General features: G+C 41.0%; 1 protein-coding gene across 1 annotated transcript in view; it reads right to left on the reverse strand.

The window, feature by feature from the left end:
- LOC124803162 overlaps positions 1 to 19,336 on the reverse strand; it is a 243,351-nt gene that overhangs the window by 73,255 nt on the left and 150,760 nt on the right. Inside the window, exon 11 of the mRNA XM_047264343.1 lies at positions 10,774 to 11,015. Within this exon, the coding sequence (XP_047120299.1) occupies positions 10,774 to 11,015 (242 nt within the window). The remainder of the gene's footprint in view (positions 1 to 10,773; positions 11,016 to 19,336) is intronic.

Genomic DNA, 19,336 nt, shown 5'->3' on the forward strand with positions numbered 1-19,336 from the left:
AAGGTGACGGCAATTGGGCTAGCAGCGCAGCCAGCTCATGCTGCGCGACATCACCATCCGGTGGAAGGTAAAGACTGCAGACGGTAATAGCTTGTGGCGTCCACACCCTAACAGCGACAGCCTCTAAAGCTGTTTGCAGAGGGACAGACTCGCTGTGAAGAGAGTTAAGGACATAGATGCAGACGCCACCAGACACCCTTTCATAAGCTGCTCGGTTCTTATAATAACCCCGATAGCCTCGGAGGGTGGGGGTTCGCATCGCTGTAAACCAAGTTTCCTGAAGAGCAATGCAGAAGAAAGGGTGAAGGCTGATAAGCTGCCAGAGCTCAGTGAGATGGTGGAAGAAACCACTGCAGTTCCACTGGAGGATGATGTTTTCCATGTCTGTGGAAGGCATGACGGGACTGGGAAGGCAGATTACGCCGCTGGGTCACCTGCTGCCTCCGATTGAGCACCTGTGCTAGCGCTATCCATGGCGTCTGAGGGACCCGCGAGATCGAGGTCCTCAGCGGACGCCAGAATCTCCACCTCGTCCTCAGACGCAGAGCTTGTAGGAGGCGGCGAGACGGGTGCCACCGCAATGTCGGTATTCATGGGGACGTTCTTCTGTTTCTGTTTCTGTTTCTGTTTCTGTTTCCCTCGTTGTGCCTTCGGTGGTTCAGGCTTGGAGGGCTTCACAGGGTCAGCCTCAGGGACGGACGATGACCGTGAGGCCCTACGACCAGGGACTGGTGGTTGTTTGAGCCACTTGCGGGTGTCTGCTGTGCCGCTGGTCGGAACTTGCGAAGGGAGGTCCCCAAGGGACCCCTTCCTTGCGAGGGTAGCCGAAGAAGTCTTACGCTTCTCTGGCTGGGAAGGGGGAACTGATGTCCCCGAGTGTTGGGGGGGGTGTTGCTCCTGAAGTAGATGGAGCAGGAGCAACAGGTTGTGAAGTGCCCCCCACAAGCAAGGGGGCTGGTGGATGCTGACCGATCTTACAGCCGATTTGTGATGATGGGAGAAGTGTCGTTGCAGCAGCGGCGTAGGTTGAAGTCATTGCCACAGGATGGAGCCGCTCGTATTTCCGTCTAGCCTCGGGGTAGGTCAGGCGGTCCAGGGTCTTATATTCCATTATCTTCCTTTCTTTCTGGAATATCCTACAGTCCGGCAAGCAGGGGGAATGGTGTTCTCCGCAGTTAACACAGATAGGAGGCGGGGTACATGGAGTATCAGAATGTGAAGGACGTCCACAATCCCGACACGTGATGCTGGAAGTACAGCGAGATGACATGTGCCCGAACTTCCAGCATTTAAAACACCGCATCGGAGGAGGGGTATATGGCTTCACATCACAATGGTAAACCATCACCTTAACCTTTTCGGGTAAGACATCACCCTCAAAGGCCAAGATGAAGGCACCGGTGGCTACCTGATTATCCCTCGGACCCCGATGGATGCGCTGGACGAAGTGAACACCTCGTCGTTCTAGATTGGCACGTAGTTCATCGTCGGACTGCAGAAGAAGATCCCTGTGGAATATAATACCCTGGACCATGTTTAAACTTTTATGGGGAGTGATGGTGACGGAAACATCACCCAACTTGTCACAAGTGAGCAACCTCCGTGACTGGGCAGAGGATGCTGTTTTGATGAGAACCGACCCAGAGCGCATTTTGGACAAGCCCTCCACCTCCCCGAACCTGTCCTCTAAATGCTCCACAAAAAACTGAGGCTTAGTTTGCATAAAAGATTCACCATCGACCCGCGTACAGACAAGGTACCGGGGTGAATAATCTCCACTGCTGTCTTTAGCCATGCGTTCCTCCCATGGAGTGGCCAGGGAGGGAAATGATCTTGGATTGAATTGCTTGCCGTTGAGGTTAGACCTCGATCGCTTAGAGACTGCTGGTGGAGGCCCACCAGCGAGAGATGATGTACCACGCTTCATTGCGGGTCATCCACCCTGATGCCACCCACTCCGACCAGGGGCTCTCCCCACGGGCGCCACCCAGCCAGAGCAAAGACCACCTGGCAGGATGGCCTTTGCTGGGAGTCCTGATGCCCCAGAGGGATAGGCATCTACTCCTCAGCATACGTGGGGAGGTAGCAGCTCAGGCATCAGCAGTGCGATCCCTGTGTAGTCAGGAGGCTACCACCAAGAGGGTACATGACGACCCCACCACAACGGACTGGCTACCGTGCTGGACGTCGGGTGTCGAATATCCATATGTGTCAGGAGGGCAAAGATGGAAGTTCATAATGGAGGGCATGTATGCTGCCCAGAACACACAGCAGCTGATGTGGCTGGAAGCACGGTGTAAGGCCAACTCCATGACAATATTGGGTGTGCCAGAGCTTAGGGCAAGATGGATATATAATACACCACATAAGGCGTCCTTCCCCAAATGGTACACACTAACAGAAAATTTTGAAAGGTAGTGGTCAAACCCCTTAGGGGACCATCACATTAAGGTCGAAACATTTGAGACTCCTTTTAGTCGCCTCTTACGACAGGCAGGAATACCGTGGGCCTATTCTTACCCCCGAACCCGCAGGGGGATAATACTGATGTATCTTTAGTTGTACTAAAAGAAGAAAATCATAAGCAAAAAAAAAAATACAAAATAAAAAATAAAAAAAAACATGAATAAAAAAATTCAAAAAAAGAAAATCAGAAGTAAAAATATATAAAAGGCAAATATATATAGAAAAAAAAACACTACATTATATATGTCCAGTATCATTTTTACTGTACGATATGTAAGCATAATGAAATTAACAGTAATATAAAAAAAATTTAAATCTTATCCTAGGAAATGAGTTTTACCTTTCTATTATTTTCAGTCTGTATGCTGTATGTTAGAATATTTCTCATGTATGTTTTATACCATGTATATTTGTCATGTCAAATAATTTCTTTACTTGAATTTTTTGTGTATGAGATTGATGGGGAAGAATCATTGCAACAACAGCCAGTAACAAATCCACAGATTCAAAGAGTCCAAATTTGGAAGAGGTTATCAGACTGCATCATTAATGTACTAATTGCGTAATACAGATCCATTACTGAGAGTGGTCGGGATTTTGTTGTATATGTCCATAACAACAAAAGCCCTGGGGAGCAGTTGTAATGGATCTGGGAGATCTGTTATTTTTTTTACCGGATTTGCCAATACCAAATTGTAAATGTTTTCTTATATTTTTTGTCAGAATTTTTTTTATTATAATTTGCCTTATTATATGTTAATTTACTTATATTTTTGTGAGTGAAAGCATATTGATTACTATTAGTAATTGTGTCGAAGAATAGCAAAGAGACTGATTATAAGTGGAAGCTTGTGTGTTGTGTAAAATGTCTTTGACGCTGGAGTCGTCTTTGACTATAGTCAGTGACGCTGGAGTCGTCTTTGACTATAGTCAGTCAGCAGTTAACTCTTGGTGTGTGTTGATGGTACAAGAATGTGCAGGTCGCCGTCATAAATCATTTTGAATTATGTTACTATTTTTTTTATACAAACTATAAGAAGAAACTACATTCGAAGAAATGGAGATCTGAGGAACATCCAGCACATACCATGTGTCCTCTGATCAGTCCATTACTGTGGCTGTCCTGGTTATTGCCTGTACTGAAGTTCATCACTCACCTTTGGTCGACTGGGAGGTCATTCCAAGGTGTGGCGGCAGTGAAAGACTTTCCGAGAGGTCAACCAGAGGGCTTTCCCATTTCATCTGACAAATAGATTCTGGGCACTATCTGTGGCTCACAAAGTCCCTGAGCAAGATGCTGTTGCTCACCCAGTTCCACAGGAAGCCTCTCAGCCCGCAAGGTCTGGGCATTCACAGCTGGTGGGTATACTGGTAGATGGAAGCTCCAATATTAAACATGTAACGGGGCCACATAGGAATATGACTTCCGAGGAGAAGGAATCCAGTAGGCACTTTGTGAGCAAACTAGGAGGAGTCATTTCAGATGTAGCATGAATGTTTCTGGATGCCATGAAGAGCACAGTGTGTAGCCAACTGCAGACGGTGGTTCATACTGTTATTAATGATGTGTCGCTTTGGATCGGTAGAGATTTTCTCTGGTTTTGGGCAGCTAGCTGAAGTATCAAAGACTGTCAGTCATGCTTGTGAGATGAAGGAGGAGCTCACCACCTGTTGTATCATCGACAGAAGCGACTGCTGTCCTTTGGTACAGAGCCAAGTGAAGGATCTGAACCAGAGGCGCAGACGGTTCTGCAACCATGTAGGTTGCAGATCCCTTGACTTGTGCTACAGAGTGGTAGGTTTCCAGGTTCTGCTAAATAGGTCAGGAGTCTGCTACACGCAGCAAGCAGCTTTACCAGTAGCGGGGGCTGTATGGAGTGGACTGGGTAGCTTTTTAGGTTAGAGGGTGCAGAAAGAGCTTCAGTTTCAAAGGCTGCAGGATGAACACAGGAAGACGGTAGGCACAGGAGCAATCAATATTGTAGCTGTAAACTGTCATAGCTGTGTTGTAAAAGAACCAGAGTTCCAAGCGCTAATAGAAATCACTGACTATCAAATCATTAAAGGTACAGAAAGCTGTCTAAAGGCAGAAATAAGTTCAGCCGAAATTTTTACAAAGCACCTAAATGTGTTTCGAAAGGATGGATTAAATAAAGTTGGTGGTGGAATGTTTACTGGTGTCAGAAGTAGTTTACCTTGTAGTGAAACTGAAGTAGATAGTTCTTACGAGCTAGTATGGGTAGCAGTTGCACTTGAAAACCAGAATAAATTAATAATTAGCTGCTTTTACTGCACCCTTGACACAGATGATACAGTTGCTGAACAGTTCAAAGAAAACTTGAATGTCCTTTCAAATAGATACCCCAATCATACAGTTGTAACTGTTGGTAACTTCAATCTACACATAATATGATGGCGAAAACACATGTTTAAAGTCTGCAGTAGACATCAAACATTGTCCAAAATCGTACTGAATGCCTTCTCAGGCAATTATTTTGAACAACTAGTTCAGGAGCCCACTCAAAAGTGCAGCAGAAAATAATCCTGGACAAATAAGGAGCATCATGACAGATACAAGGATTAGTGACCAAAAGGCGTTGTAGCTAGACTGAATATTGTACCATCCAAACACAACAAAAATATAAGCAAAATACATCTACTAAAACAAATAATAATAAAAAAAAATTGTTTGACATCCTCCTAGTAGACAGTCTCCACTCCTAGTTTGACTGTGTAACGTAGACCACATGTGATTTAAATTGCAAAAAATAGTAGCAATGGCAATTGAGAGATATATACCAAATAAATTAATGAGATATGGTACCGATCCCCAATGGTACACAAAACAGATCAGAACACTGTTGCAGAAGTAAGGCAAAAAGTAACCCAAATTTAAAAGAACGTAAAATCCCTAAGATTTGCGAAGTTTTATGAATGCTGAAACTTTAGCACAAACTTCAATATGAGATGCTTTTGATAGTTTCCACAATGAAACTCTGTCTCGAAATCCATCAGGAAACCAACAGAGATTCCGGTCATATGTAAAATACACCAGAGGCAAAACACAATCAATACCTTCACTGCGCAATAACAACAGTGATGCTATTGATGATAGCGCCACTAAAGCAGAGTTATAAAGACAGTTTTCTGAAATTCCTTCACGAAATATGATGAAGTAAATGGTTCAGAACTCAAATCAAGAACTGCCAACATCAGTAACTTAGAAGTAGATATCCTTGGTGTAGCGAAGCAGCGTGAAAACATGTAAAAAAGGCAAGGCTTTCGGTCCAGATTGTATACCAGTCAGGTTCCTTTCAGAGTATGCTGATCCAATAGCTCCTCACTTAGTAATCATACACAACTGCTCATTTATAGAAAGATCCATACCCAGAGGCTGGAAAGTTGCGAAAGTCACAACACCACCCAAGAAAGGAAATAAGAGTAATCTGCTGAATTCCAGACCCATATCACTAACGTCACTCTTCAGTAGGATTCTGGAACATATTTCATGCTTGAACATTAAGAATCATCTCAAAGAAAATGATTTATTGCTGAATAGCCTATACGGGTTCAGAAAATATTCTTGTGAAGCACAAGTGGTTCTTTATTCTCATGAAGTAATGCGTGCTATCGATAGTGAACATTAAAATTAATTCTATATATTAGATGTCCAGAAGGCTTTTGACACCGTTCTTCACAAGCAACTTCTAACCAAATTGCTTGCCTATGGACTGTCTTATCAGTTGTGTGACTGGATTTGTGATTTCCTGTGAGAAAATCATTGAATAAAACAGAAGTAATATCTGGTGTTCCTCATCCTGATCTATATAAACAATTTAAGGGACAATATAAGCAGTCCTCTTAGATTGCAGTTGATGCTGTCATTAACCATCACGTAAAGTCATCAGATGACCAAAACAGATTGCCATATGATTTAGACAAGGTATCTGTATGCTGCAAAAAGTAGCAATTGACCCTATATTATGGAAAGTGTGAAGTCTCCCACGTGAGCACTAAAATGGTCCACTAAATTTCAGTTCCATGATAAATCAAAAATCTAAAGGCTGTTAAGTCAACTATATACTTAGGATTTACAATCACAAATAACTTAAATTGGAATGATCACACAGGTAATGTTGTGTGAAAGCAAACTGAAAACTGTGATTTATTGGCAGTGCAACAAGTCCACTAAAGAGACTGCTTACACCATGCTTGTACACCCTCTTCTAGAGTACTGCTGTGTGGTGTGAGATATGCATTAGATGGGACTGAGGGAGAACATCAAATAAGTTCAAAGAAGAGTAGCTCATTTTGTATTATTGCGAAATACGAAGAGAGTGCTATGGACACAATATGTGAACTGCAGGGGCAATCATTAAAACAAAGGTGTTTTTCACTGTGGCAGAATCTTCTCATGAAATTTCGATCACCAACTTTCTCCTCTGATTTTGAAAATCTTCTGCTGATACCCACCTACATAGCGAGAAATTATCATCATGATAAAAACAGGAGAAATCAGAACTCGCACAGAAAGATTTGTTTGTTTTTCCTGCATGTTGTTTGAGAGTGGAACAGCAGAGAAATAGCTTGAAGGTAGTCGAGGAACCCTCTGCCAGACACTTAATTGTGAATTGCAGAGTAATCATATAGAAGTAGATGTAGATGCAAGTCATCCTCTGAAGGTGTTAAAAGAGCTTAATCACTTGCAAAAAATAAATCATCTAACTATGTGTTATGATTTCAATGAAACCATGTAGTATTGTCTCTCTGTCTCCACTCTTGGATGATTTTATTCATGTAACAAGCCTGGTGAAAGACCACATCACTGCCATGTTCTTGCACGTATTCTATCCCACTATGATTAATTGTCTTCTTTCTTGATGCAGATTCAATTTATTTTGGAAATTTTGTTTATATCACCACTAAATTGTTGGGGAACATGATCGTCTGTTAGAATTTGTAATAAATTGTTTGTGTTGACTTCATCAAAGCTTTTCTGAAGTTGGCGAAAGCAATGTGTGTTTCCAGATTGCATTCTCTATGTTTTTCTATTAGTAATTTCAATTAAAAATAGCCACCGCAGCATGATCTTCCTTTTTGAAAGCTGTTTCATAGTGGTCGTGTTATTTATTTTCGATGATGTAGGCAAACATTTTTATGATGAGTTCAGTAATCCTTTGTAATTGTCTTTTTAATGTGTGAAATTAAATGATTAAATGTACTCCTGTCCTATGGTGACATGGTGAACAGTGACCATCAGGTACAGGGATAGAATACACGCTGAAAGCACTGAATGACTGTATGAACTGCCATACATGTGGACTGCAACTAGAGATCAACATTTTGATAGTTATTCCTCAAGAACACTGCCAAGATCAGAGAAATATTAAGTAGCTGTACACTTTGATAGCCTTGTAATCAATCATTTTGTCTTCACAGCCAAAGGCAAAGTTCATCTGTTATAATCTTTTATATTAAATATTAATGCAAATGCTGTTGGCCAGTTACTGAAACAGACCCTGGAGGAAGGGTGATGTTTAGATGCTTAAGAATATGTAAATACTGCGTATTCTGTGCTCTACTTCAGACCTGGTATTTTCTGCCCTGAATCTGAATATCTGAATCTTCTATGCTCCTTTCACCTTTCCTCTCTCTCTCTCTCTCTCTCTCTCTCTCTCTCTCTCTGTATGTCTCTCAAAAAGGAAATTAATTGAAATTTTAATGCCAGAGACTTCGCGCATTATCTTCCCTTCATTAATTGGAGCTTCTTTCTGCCTCAAAAATAATTTATTTATTATTTTTATATTTTTAATTCTGTTATGTCTATAGTTTAGCAGCAACCAATATACACACAATTACATAATTGTTAATTAAATAATTTATTTATTACTTTTATATTTTTAATTCTGTTATGTCTGTAGTTTAGCAGCAACCAATATACACACAATTACATAATTGTTAATTAAATAATTTAATATTAGAGGTGATGACTCATGGACTGGTACATAAACAAGACAGAAGACTTTGGCAACTTGGAACTTGGGGACAAACCTTTTTCATGGAAGGATTGTGTGTGGTGCAGTGGGTGAGGGAAGAAAGAAGACAGAAACTGGGGGGGGGGGGGGGGGGGGAGGTGGAGAAGAAAGGGAGTCTGGCTTACAGCTCAGAGGGAGGCAGCAAATGCTGATCATGCCAGAATAAATGCTCTGCAGTAACTGTGGCTGCCTTCACACGTGGGCCTGTCTCTTATGGGATAGGTTACATTTGTGACAGGATTGGAGTAAGATGTGTCAGGAGGGTGAACTGTACGGTCTCACACCTTAGTATCCCCCAGGTATATGATCCACCTAACAAAGTATCTTGAGTGGGTGTGGTAGAAGGGCAGACCACGGTACTGACCAGATTTGAGGAGGAGGAGGAGGAGATTAGTGTTTAACGTCCCATCGACAACGAGGTCATTAGAGACGGAGCACAGGCGCAGATTAGGTAAGGATGGGGAAGGAAATTGGCCGTGCTCTTTCAAAGGAACCATCCCAGCATTTGCCTGAAGTGATATAGGGAAATCACAGAAAACCTAAATCAGGATGGCCGGACACGGGATTGAACTGTCGTCCTCCCGAATGTGAGTCCAGTGTGCTAACCACTGCGCCACCTCGCTCAGTGAGACCAGATTTGAAGCATGGCAGATGATCCTCATTTCCAGGCAACAGTCAGTAGTCAAAGCCTGCCTCAGGGTACGGTTCAGTTGTTCCAGTCCGGCACAATACTGGGTGATGAGGATGGTGCACCTTCACAGTTGGTTGTTCAGTATGGTGGAACGATGAAGGGTACGTGAGAACATGGCATAGGAAATATGTCTGTAAATTAGGGTAGGGGGATAGTGCCTGTCTATGAACACTTGAGAGTGAACTTCAGCATACTAGACAAGGTGCACCATCCATATATGACTAGACTATATAAGAGCGATTTTCTGTTGTGAAAGAGATGACACCTGCAAAAATGCACATACTACTGACAATTAGTGACCATGATACGAACTGATGTCTGGATGGAGCCATGAGAGAGGTGAAGGTAAACATCCAGCAGGATGGCACATTAGGCTGCAAAAGACCAGCTGAAGTGAATGAGGACAGGGTGTCAAGGCCTTGGGTCCACATAATGAAGAAATCGCCAAAGAACCTTAACCTGACGAGGGGTTTGGAGTTTTGGGAGGCTAGGGAGGTATCCTCTAGATGGTCCATAAACAAATTAGCATAGGACAGTGCCATGTGGGTGTCAAAGACCATGCCATGGATCTGGTTGCATATCTTCCTCTCACAGGAGTGGTAGTTATGTGTTAAAATGTAGTTAGTTGCTTGTGTAGAGAATGAGGTGGTGGTTTTGAGTCAGACCATTAAGAAAGGTAGTGGTTGATAGCAGCAAAGCTACAGGCATGGGCAATGGGGATGTTGATGCATAGAGGGGCAGCATTGACTGTGATGAGCAGTGATCCAGGTGGTATGGATGACTGTCAGTGAAGGAATTGGTTTGTATCTTTAATATGAGAGGCTAGGCTATGATGGAAAACGTGGGGGGGGGGGGGGGGGGGGGAGAAGAAAGAGCAGGGCATTATAGTGAGGGGAGAGAGAGATTTTTTTAGGAAGGTGGGGGGAGGGGGGGGGGAGGGGGTGGATACTCGGGTGGGTCCAAGGATTTGAGCAGGGACTGGAAGCTATACTGGACTTCTGGGGATCACTATGTCAGGGAGAAGTCAGATACCTGGCAGATGTCTCCTGACAGTTAATCTGTACTGTAATTTCTGTACAGCCTTTTCTGTGGGCATGGCCACAAAGCAACTGCCCACACAAATGATGGCCACTGCCAAAGAATGAAACAATGGCTAAGAACAGAGTTGACCACCCAGTGACAGGACACACTGCTGAGCACAATGTACTCAACTTTTTAATGGCTGCTTCACAACACATGCAATCTTCTGGATCCCCAGCTTTTCTGAACTACACAGCTGGGAGTTTGTGTGTGTGTGTGTGTGTGTGTGTGTGTGTGTGTGTGTGTGTGTGTGTGTGTGTGTGTGTGTACTCTATCTTGATGAAGAAATCACCCAAAAGATAGGAAAGTTATCAGTTTTATGTACCTGTCAACATCTCAATGCATCTAATATTCACAAGTGTTACTTTTACTTATAAATTATTTACATTCTGTCAGAACTTTTAATATCATAATTGTGAATTAAAGAACCCCTATGGATTAACACAAAATGTATACAAAAGAAAGATTAATTAATAAACCATTATCGCAGCCATTACTTACATAGTTGTAAAAAGCGGTGAGGCCACGGTCAATTGCACTTGTGCTCCCACACGATGTTAAAGGACTGGTAAGTGTCACATGCGTACTGTTGGGGACTCCAATACAGCTGCGATCACTGAAGCTCAGTTGCGGGGAACCAAGCTGTTTCACTACTGACAACGGAAAGGTAATGGTGAAACGTTTTTCACTGCAGTTCACGATCATTGCTTTCTTCAACCGTGCCAAAATTTCTTCTCTGATTTCTGTACAGAGTCACACAAAATTTGAAAATTATTTCTTATTACTCATAATATACATCTTTACAGAACCATTGTTGAAATTGTATGTCATTTTCTCAAGAAGATCTTAGTACATTTATGCAAGACTAATACAATAAGTAACAACATGTAACAAAGGTATGGGCAGAAACATTGCAGCATACCCAAGTGTTCACCAAGAAACCACTCTGCGAGATTGTCTTTTAAAAATAAGAAGCATTTTTAAATCAGCCAATAGGTTTGTGCTGTATTTTTTGGGCAAAGAAATTGCAATACAATAATGAAACAGATATACTTCCTCAAGTCAAAGACACAGCAGTTGATGATTGTTAGTAATTATTACAACTGTTACTAATGAATTTACATTTCTTTAAAGTTATGTGGTTTCCTTAAAATTTTTTTCAGCTGCGTCAACAGTGAACATTTTAAAAGGTATAAATATAGAATAATTCATTAGGTACCACAAAGAAAAATATTTTAAAAAACAAACAAAATAAATACAGAATATAAATTTAAATATTTGTATGAGTGAAGGAATTGGTGGCAAAATTTATTTCTAGTGCTGAGATGGATCAATGCAGAAAATTTCAGTCACACCCATCTTTTCTTCAGGCATTCATTCACACAACTGTATGCAAAACATGAAATAGTAGAAGAAAATCTACAACAAAATGACAAAGAAACATCACAGTTTAATCTCAAGAAGAAGAAGAAAACTCAAATTACAGAACTGTATGTCACTGCCTGTGAAAACAAATTTACCCACATTTGTTTAAGAAAGCTGCTTACATTACATACATTTTTAAATTTGTATAGCAATAGTCTTCTTTTAAGCTGAAATGTAGCGCGAGCCACAGAGTAAATGGTAGCTGCCTTCCTCTCCGAAAGTTAAAGTGTGACATTAAGTGATTATAACAAGCTGCATTTGATCATGCTGCTTTGGTGAAGGACCTACTTTCCTTCACATGTAATATCAATTGGAAATATCATTTAGCAACCCAATCCCAAAACCTTTCCAACATCAAACCTGACACTGAACCCTACATTGAACAGTTCAGACCACGATCCCAACTGGATCCACCACCACTACCTCAAAATCATCCATTACAAGCCTTACAAGAATTCCTCACAGCTAGCACTGCTTCACAACCTTTCTTCTGGTCCCTATAACATGGCCCTAACCTGTCCTCTGCAGAACTCCAGCCTCTACATTCCCTAAAAGCTGATGACTCCATCATTATCCTCCCAGAACACATAGGATCTACCACGGTAGTACTTGACCAAAAGGAGTATGTTAGTGAAGGTCTACACCAGCTGTCTGACAGTGTCTGCCATCAAGATCCCATCCCTGTGATTCGAACTGATTCTTAAAACCTCAAGCCCCTCACAAGGACCACACCTCAATCTAAAGAACTTCTCACCCCATCCAAACTATGCACCCCCACCTTTTACCTTCTTCCTAAGATCTACAAACCCAATCATCCTGGCCATCCTATAATTGCTCGCTTCAAAGCATACACCTGATCAGCACCCGCAAACCATAATACGAAGACTCCCCCCCCCCCCCCTTATATCAAAGATGCCAACCATTTCCTAGACCGTCTGAAATCCATGCCCATCCCACTCCCACCACACACCTTGCCTGTCATACCCCACATACATGCTCTGTATGCTGCTGAACATTTCCTCAGGCAGCACCCGCCTGATACCAAACCTACGACATCCTTCCTACTCACCTCAATCAACTTTATACTTACTAACAACTACTTCACATTTGAGGAGCAGACATACAAAAAGGTCAGGGGTACGGCCATGGGAACCAGGATGGCTCCTTCCTAAGTCAACCTTTTCACAGTCCGTTTGGAGGGGGCTTACCTGGGATCTGTAAGTCTTCAGCCTCTTGTTTGGTTATGATACATTGGTGACATCTTTACCATATGGATTCACGGTGAGGCTGACCTGTTAGAATTCCTGCAATCTCTGAATACCTTCTCCCAAACAAATTTCACGTTGTCCTACTGTGAATCCCATGTCACTTTCATTGATGTTGATCTCATCCTCACCAAACGCCAGCTACACACTTCAATCCGCATTAAACCTACCAACAAACAACAGTACTTACATTCTGACAGTTGCCATCCTTTCCATGCCAAATGATTCCTCCCATACAGCCTTGGCACCCGAGGCAAACGTATTTGTTCAGATGCAGACTCTTTACAGCAATACACTACCATTCTCACTTCAGCCTTCACTGCACGTGATTACCCCACCAGCCTATTTAAAAAAGCAGATTTCCTGGGCCATCGCATCCAATCCTAGTACGGCTGATCCCTCCTAAAAACAACTTCAGAACACACCACTGGTGACTCAGTATTATCCCGGTCTCGAATGAATTAATCAGCTACTTTGACAGGGCCATGACTTCCTGAAATTATGCCCTGAAATGAGATCCATTCTGTCTGAAACTTTGCTCACCACACCTAGAATAGCTTTTCATCGCTCTACCAATCTCTGCAACATTCTTGTCAGACCCTACGCTCCTTCTGCACCCATCTCCCTGCCCTGTCACTCCCACCCCTGTGATCATCCCCGCTGCAAGACTTGCCCTATGCACCCTCCTGCCACCACCTATAGCAGCCCTGTAACTGGCAAAAGATATACCATCAGGGGGACAACCACCTGTAAAATGACACATCATATACCAGTTGTTATGTAAACACTGTTCGGCCTTTTATGTCAGCACGACTACCACCAAATTATCAATTAGAATGAATGGACACAGGCAAATGGTGCATACTGGTAACATGCAATATCCTGTTGCTCTGCAACATGACAATCATGTCTTCAGTGTCTGTTTCACCACATGCCGCATCTGGATTCTTCCGCCAGACACCAGTTCCTCAGAATTCCACAGATGGGAACTAGTGTTACATGTGCTTGGTTCTCACTGTCCACACCTGGCCTTAATTTACATTCTTCCATTTCAGCGTTTCTTCACAGTAACTACTCTTTTCTTCACTCCATTTTAGTTTTCTACATTTTTCACTGGCTTACCCATCTATTTTTCACTGCCAACCTTCCACCTCTTTTACGTACAATACACTTAGCTTTTAACTTTTATTAACTTCAGCAAGTCGTTTAAGCAGTAATCTCTGTCTTGTGTATTACCCTGTCTTACACCTTTAAGCTCTCAGGTTTGCAAATCTCATCCGATGCAGTCCTCAATAATCAGTCTTTCCTTCTCAATCCATGCAGGAAATCTCCCCTGACCCGGGATTCTGCGTCACTTTCCCAAAATCTAACCCTTTTCCTAGACCTCTTCAGTCCTTCTCCTTCACTCCTCTTCCTTCCCCTTCAACCCTTCTGCCTGAAAAAGCAGCCACTGGCTCTGAAAGTTTGCCTAATTACAACCTTCTTTTATGTGTGTGTTCTGCTGCCACCTGGTACGTAAATTTTTTATTTATTCCATTAATTGACATTAGTAAGTATTGTCACAAAGCCACTATACACTCATGGATCTTCTTACCAGATCAAGAATTGATGTGTTTTGACAATGCACAATTTAGATGCTTGTCTGAGTGCCCTGAAAGAGATATGACATGTACCCGTTGTTGGTTTCACTCTTAAGATGTCATTACTCAATCCCAAAGACTTGCCTTTCCACCACTGTGATTCCATGTAAATGGTAGTAAGCTCATAACATGTAACACAACATGGTGTGCCAAAGAGTCCAGTCTTTTTACTCATTTCGGATGATGCCTTTCTGCAAATACCAAAATGCCATGGTTCTCTGTGAAAGGACACCTTTGCCATACCACTGCAAGTGAAGAAGGTAATCAGGTTCATTTAACAACTTGGATCACGTAAGGGACAGCTTTAAGGTCATAAGAAGTTTGGATAAATAAAGCACTTCATTGCATGATCACATCTCACATGCACAAGGACTTCTAAGGATTACTTCAAAAGTAATGTACAGGACAGTAACACTGTGGAAAGAGTGACGCATTCAGAGTGCTTGCCATGACAGTACAATGAAGAAGCATATTTTATCCATGTTAGTGTATAAAAGTGGTGACTGTGTGAAATGGATATTGTAGGCATCTCCAGTACGGTATGGTAGTGAATCAAAGAACATAAATTGAAATGTGGTATAGGAACTCAAGTTGTTTTGCAGAAAATTGATGGAGATAAGGCTGCAAATCACAATCCAAGTTCCCACTGAGAAACTAATTTCAATACAATTCATGTCAGTGTAAAAAAAAAAAAAAAAAGCCCAAAGGTAGGCTCTGCAAAAGCATCAACTGATTATGAATCCATGAAGCATATGGTGAACCACTTGCCGAAGGTTATCATGCAATATGTGAAGAATTTTCAACAGCAGTTGAGAAGTCACCAATATCCATGTTCCATATTTTGAAAATTGACTTTCATGAAAGGAAAAACTGTGTGCAAGGGGCTGCTTAGTGCCTAACAGCTGACCAGAAATAGAGATGGCTGGACACTACACAACTGTTGAGTGTAAAGCATTCCTTTAATGAAGGAAGTTAAGATGATGTTGACTGTGACATGTTTGACAAGGATTTTCTCTTCTCCAAGTCTAAAACCATCCAAATGGTTGCAGTTCAATGTAAAACAACTGATTATCATTGTTTACGATTACTGAGGAATTGTAGTGTTGAGTTTGGGGCAACACAGAGCGTGTGTAACTATAGCATATCATTATGACTTATACTCAACACTGGCCGGAACATACATAAAAACCAGATGAAAAGTTATCAGATAATCACAGAAATTTGCCTGCTGATGGTGATCTCTGAATCGCTTGAAGCATGTTTGCTTTAGGTAATTAAAGCCAAAGAAAAAACATCTCTTTTTCCAGATGAAACATTATATTACAAACCAAAGTGTAGTTCTCTCTCTCTCTCTCTCTCTCTTCCTTCTCCCCCCCCCCCCCCCCCCCACACACACACACACAAAGACTGTCACTATACTCATCCACTAAAAGTTTTTGGCATGGCTCTTGTATGCAATTATACATTGTGCTCATTGTTTAAAAGATAATGCAATAGAGATTTAAAATATATTCTGAAGTAAATTCTTCTTTGTACTCGATATACCACAACCAATTCCAGTTTCTGAATTATCAGTGTTAATGAGGGATGGAGCCTATGATGAGGGCAGCAGTTTGAACCACAAATGCTCTGTGAGAATCCAAATCATTTTTATGAAGATTCTTTCAGTTGTCAATCAACAGTGGTTATGAATCCTAGTAATTATTGAACAGAAAATAGTCTGTAACACATCATCACGTGTCAACTGGCTGCTACAGCAATTACAACCACCTGCTGCTTGCCTGTTACCTCATGGCAAATAGAACACAGCAAGCCACAATAGCCTTGCTGCTTGCTGAACTGCATGCCATGCACTTTTTAGTCATGCTGCTCGTGCATTTTGTTTTAAATTTTCTTCAATGTAGCAATCAAGGCAACTCGTCCAAGCGGCATAGAGGAGTTTTTATCTACGGACAGTGCTCATCATTCAGAGCTCAAGCAAATAAAAGTAGAAGTAGTACCAATAAAATTAAGAGGGATAGAATACTTGTAAGAGTCTAAAAATCTGTCAGAAAAAAACAAAGATTAGGGTTATTCACCTCATTAATGACAAGGTCATTAGAAACAGTCAAAAACTGGTTTATGTGCAAGCCTTCTTTCATTGTGTGTATTTTGTGAAACACTGCAATAATTATACAAGAATATGTTTTAGTTTTGTCCGTGTTTTATTGCTTTGTAGCTTAGATTTTTAGCAGTTACACTGTAACAACTCTAGAAAATAATTTGAAAGTTTGATTACTAATAAAAAGATTTTTGTGGTTTATGTCATTAACAGATGTGTGTTCCAGTACACTGATAGATATTCAGTTAAATCTCAAACAGAATCTTGAGGGCTAACACTAACTACTAATGACCTGAAAGAGCATCACAAAGAAAATATGAAAACAACTGCTCATCAGAGGAAGGCCTACATACAGATGGAAACTCACAGGCAACCTCAAAAGAACAAACAAATACCTTTTGAGTGAAAGGCTGCTATATAATTACCATCAGCTGGTTTCTGTTAAGAAAGAAATATTAGGGTATAACATCTCATCAGAAAAAAAGTCATTAGAAATCATGCACAAATGAACCATCAAGAAACCACAGAAAAAAACTAAATCTGGACCAACAGATAAGGCTTCAAAATCCAGATCTCATGAACATGAGTCCAGTCTCTTTACCACAGCAAAACAGCAGACGATTTCTGTTAGAAAGATTGGAATGGTATTTCCTGAGCCCAAATGAAACAGCAGATGACCACCTGCCCATTTGCCTGTAAGTCTCTCACTTGTAAATGAAGTAGATGCACATCAGTACCATTTTACCGAACTCATAATATAAGAATAGGTAGAGTGCATATGTACAAGAAAGTGGAATAAAGATCACACCTTTCAGTGTCACGATTCAGTAAAAGTGCTTATAACAATATACAGGCTTTCAACCAGAAATGGTTTAACTTTGTAAGAAAATTTAATGGAATACTAGTAAGTCTTAATGCAATAACTGAGAAGTAATTGTATGTGAAAATTTAAATACTGATTTTTGCCCTATAGTTCTAATCTGGGTTATTTAGAGTTGCTAATGTCCGGTTTTGACTGGATCCCAATAGTAGCATTCTGAACAAAAATCGAAACTCATTTTGCACACAAGGGATAAATTATTTTGAAAATTAACTGTCTTATATGAAATAGATGTTAGCCACACATTACATGATTATATATCATGATGGTCACGTGGCACCAGTACAGCTCCCTATCGATCAGATTTAACTAATAAGGGAAACACGATTTAATAAAACCATAAATGCTAACTCAGTTTGGTATTCAGAGAGTATTTACAGGATGAATGATGGGAAAAGGTTTATCAAGGGAACACAGTAGATGAGACATATAATTATTTCCAAAATATTCTTATGATACTCTGAATAGGCCAGAAACAAAAGACACTGAAAGAAAGGGTGGTTAACACCTAAAAAAAGAAAAAGTATCTTGTGTCTGAAGAAAGAGTTTTATTTAGGGCAGATGATTAACCAATCAAGACTGAAAGATACACTATAATTGGTACTTCAGTACTATTCACTGTGTCATCAAAAACAGCAAACACCATGTACCACATACAAAACTTTCAAGAACAAAGAAGAGATACTACTACATACTTCAGCCTTTTAGGAAAGACATCTCGGCTGGGTGAATGATTATAAAGGCAACTTGACAGTTGCACTATTACATCATTTACTGAAACACCAACATAGCATGAAGAATTAGTTCTTTCCAGTGAGCAAATATTTTTTGTGAGCTTTTTCAGAAGTGAGTTAAAAACCAGTAAATAATGGTGAACTCTGCACTGCCTGTCTAAATAAATCTAATGGATCAGCTTTTGGTATCTGTACTTTCTGCTAATGTTAGAAAGAATTCATTGAACTTAGTGGCCAACGATTTCAATTTAACTTTATCTGTCTAGCACTACTGCTTTCAGTGACTGGGTACATTATTTGCTTTGCAGAAGTTATTCATATTATACCTAATATTGCTCATGCAGTTTCATCAATAAGTCTCAAAGGCCATATTTGTGGATGAAGTGGGATCAAGGTGCCCACAAGTTACAGAACCTGCTAGTGATTCTGGTACATAAATATTCAGTCAGATCTTGATAAGATTTCACAGTGGTGCAGAGATTGGTAACTTGCTTTAAATGTTCACAAATATAAAATTGTGCACTTTACAAATCGAAAAATGTAGTAGCGTATGGTTATAATATCAATGAGTCACTCTTAGCCAACCCATACAAATACCTGTGTGTAACACTTCATAGAAATATGAAATGGAACGATCACGTAAGTTCAGTTATGGGTAAAGCAGGTGGAGACTTTGGTTTATTGTTAGAATACTGGGGATGTGTAATCAATCTACAAAGGAGATTGCTTACAAATCACTTGTGTGACCAGTTCTAGGATACTGCTCAAGGGTATGGGACGCATACCAGATAGGCCTAACAGGGGATATTGAAAGCATACAGAGAAGGGCACCATGAATGGTTTGTTTAATCTGTGGGAGAGTGTCACAGAGATGTTAAAGGAATAGAACTGGAAGACTGTTGAAGAGAGACTAAACTATCCAGGAATATACTACAATCCCCTACGAGTTGCTCACACAGGGATCATGAAGATAAGATTAGAATAATTACTGCATGCACAGAGGCATTCACACAATCACT

This window comes from Schistocerca piceifrons, chromosome 6 (genome assembly GCF_021461385.2).
Source record: "Schistocerca piceifrons isolate TAMUIC-IGC-003096 chromosome 6, iqSchPice1.1, whole genome shotgun sequence".
In the NCBI taxonomy this organism is placed as follows: domain Eukaryota; kingdom Metazoa; phylum Arthropoda; class Insecta; order Orthoptera; family Acrididae; genus Schistocerca; species Schistocerca piceifrons.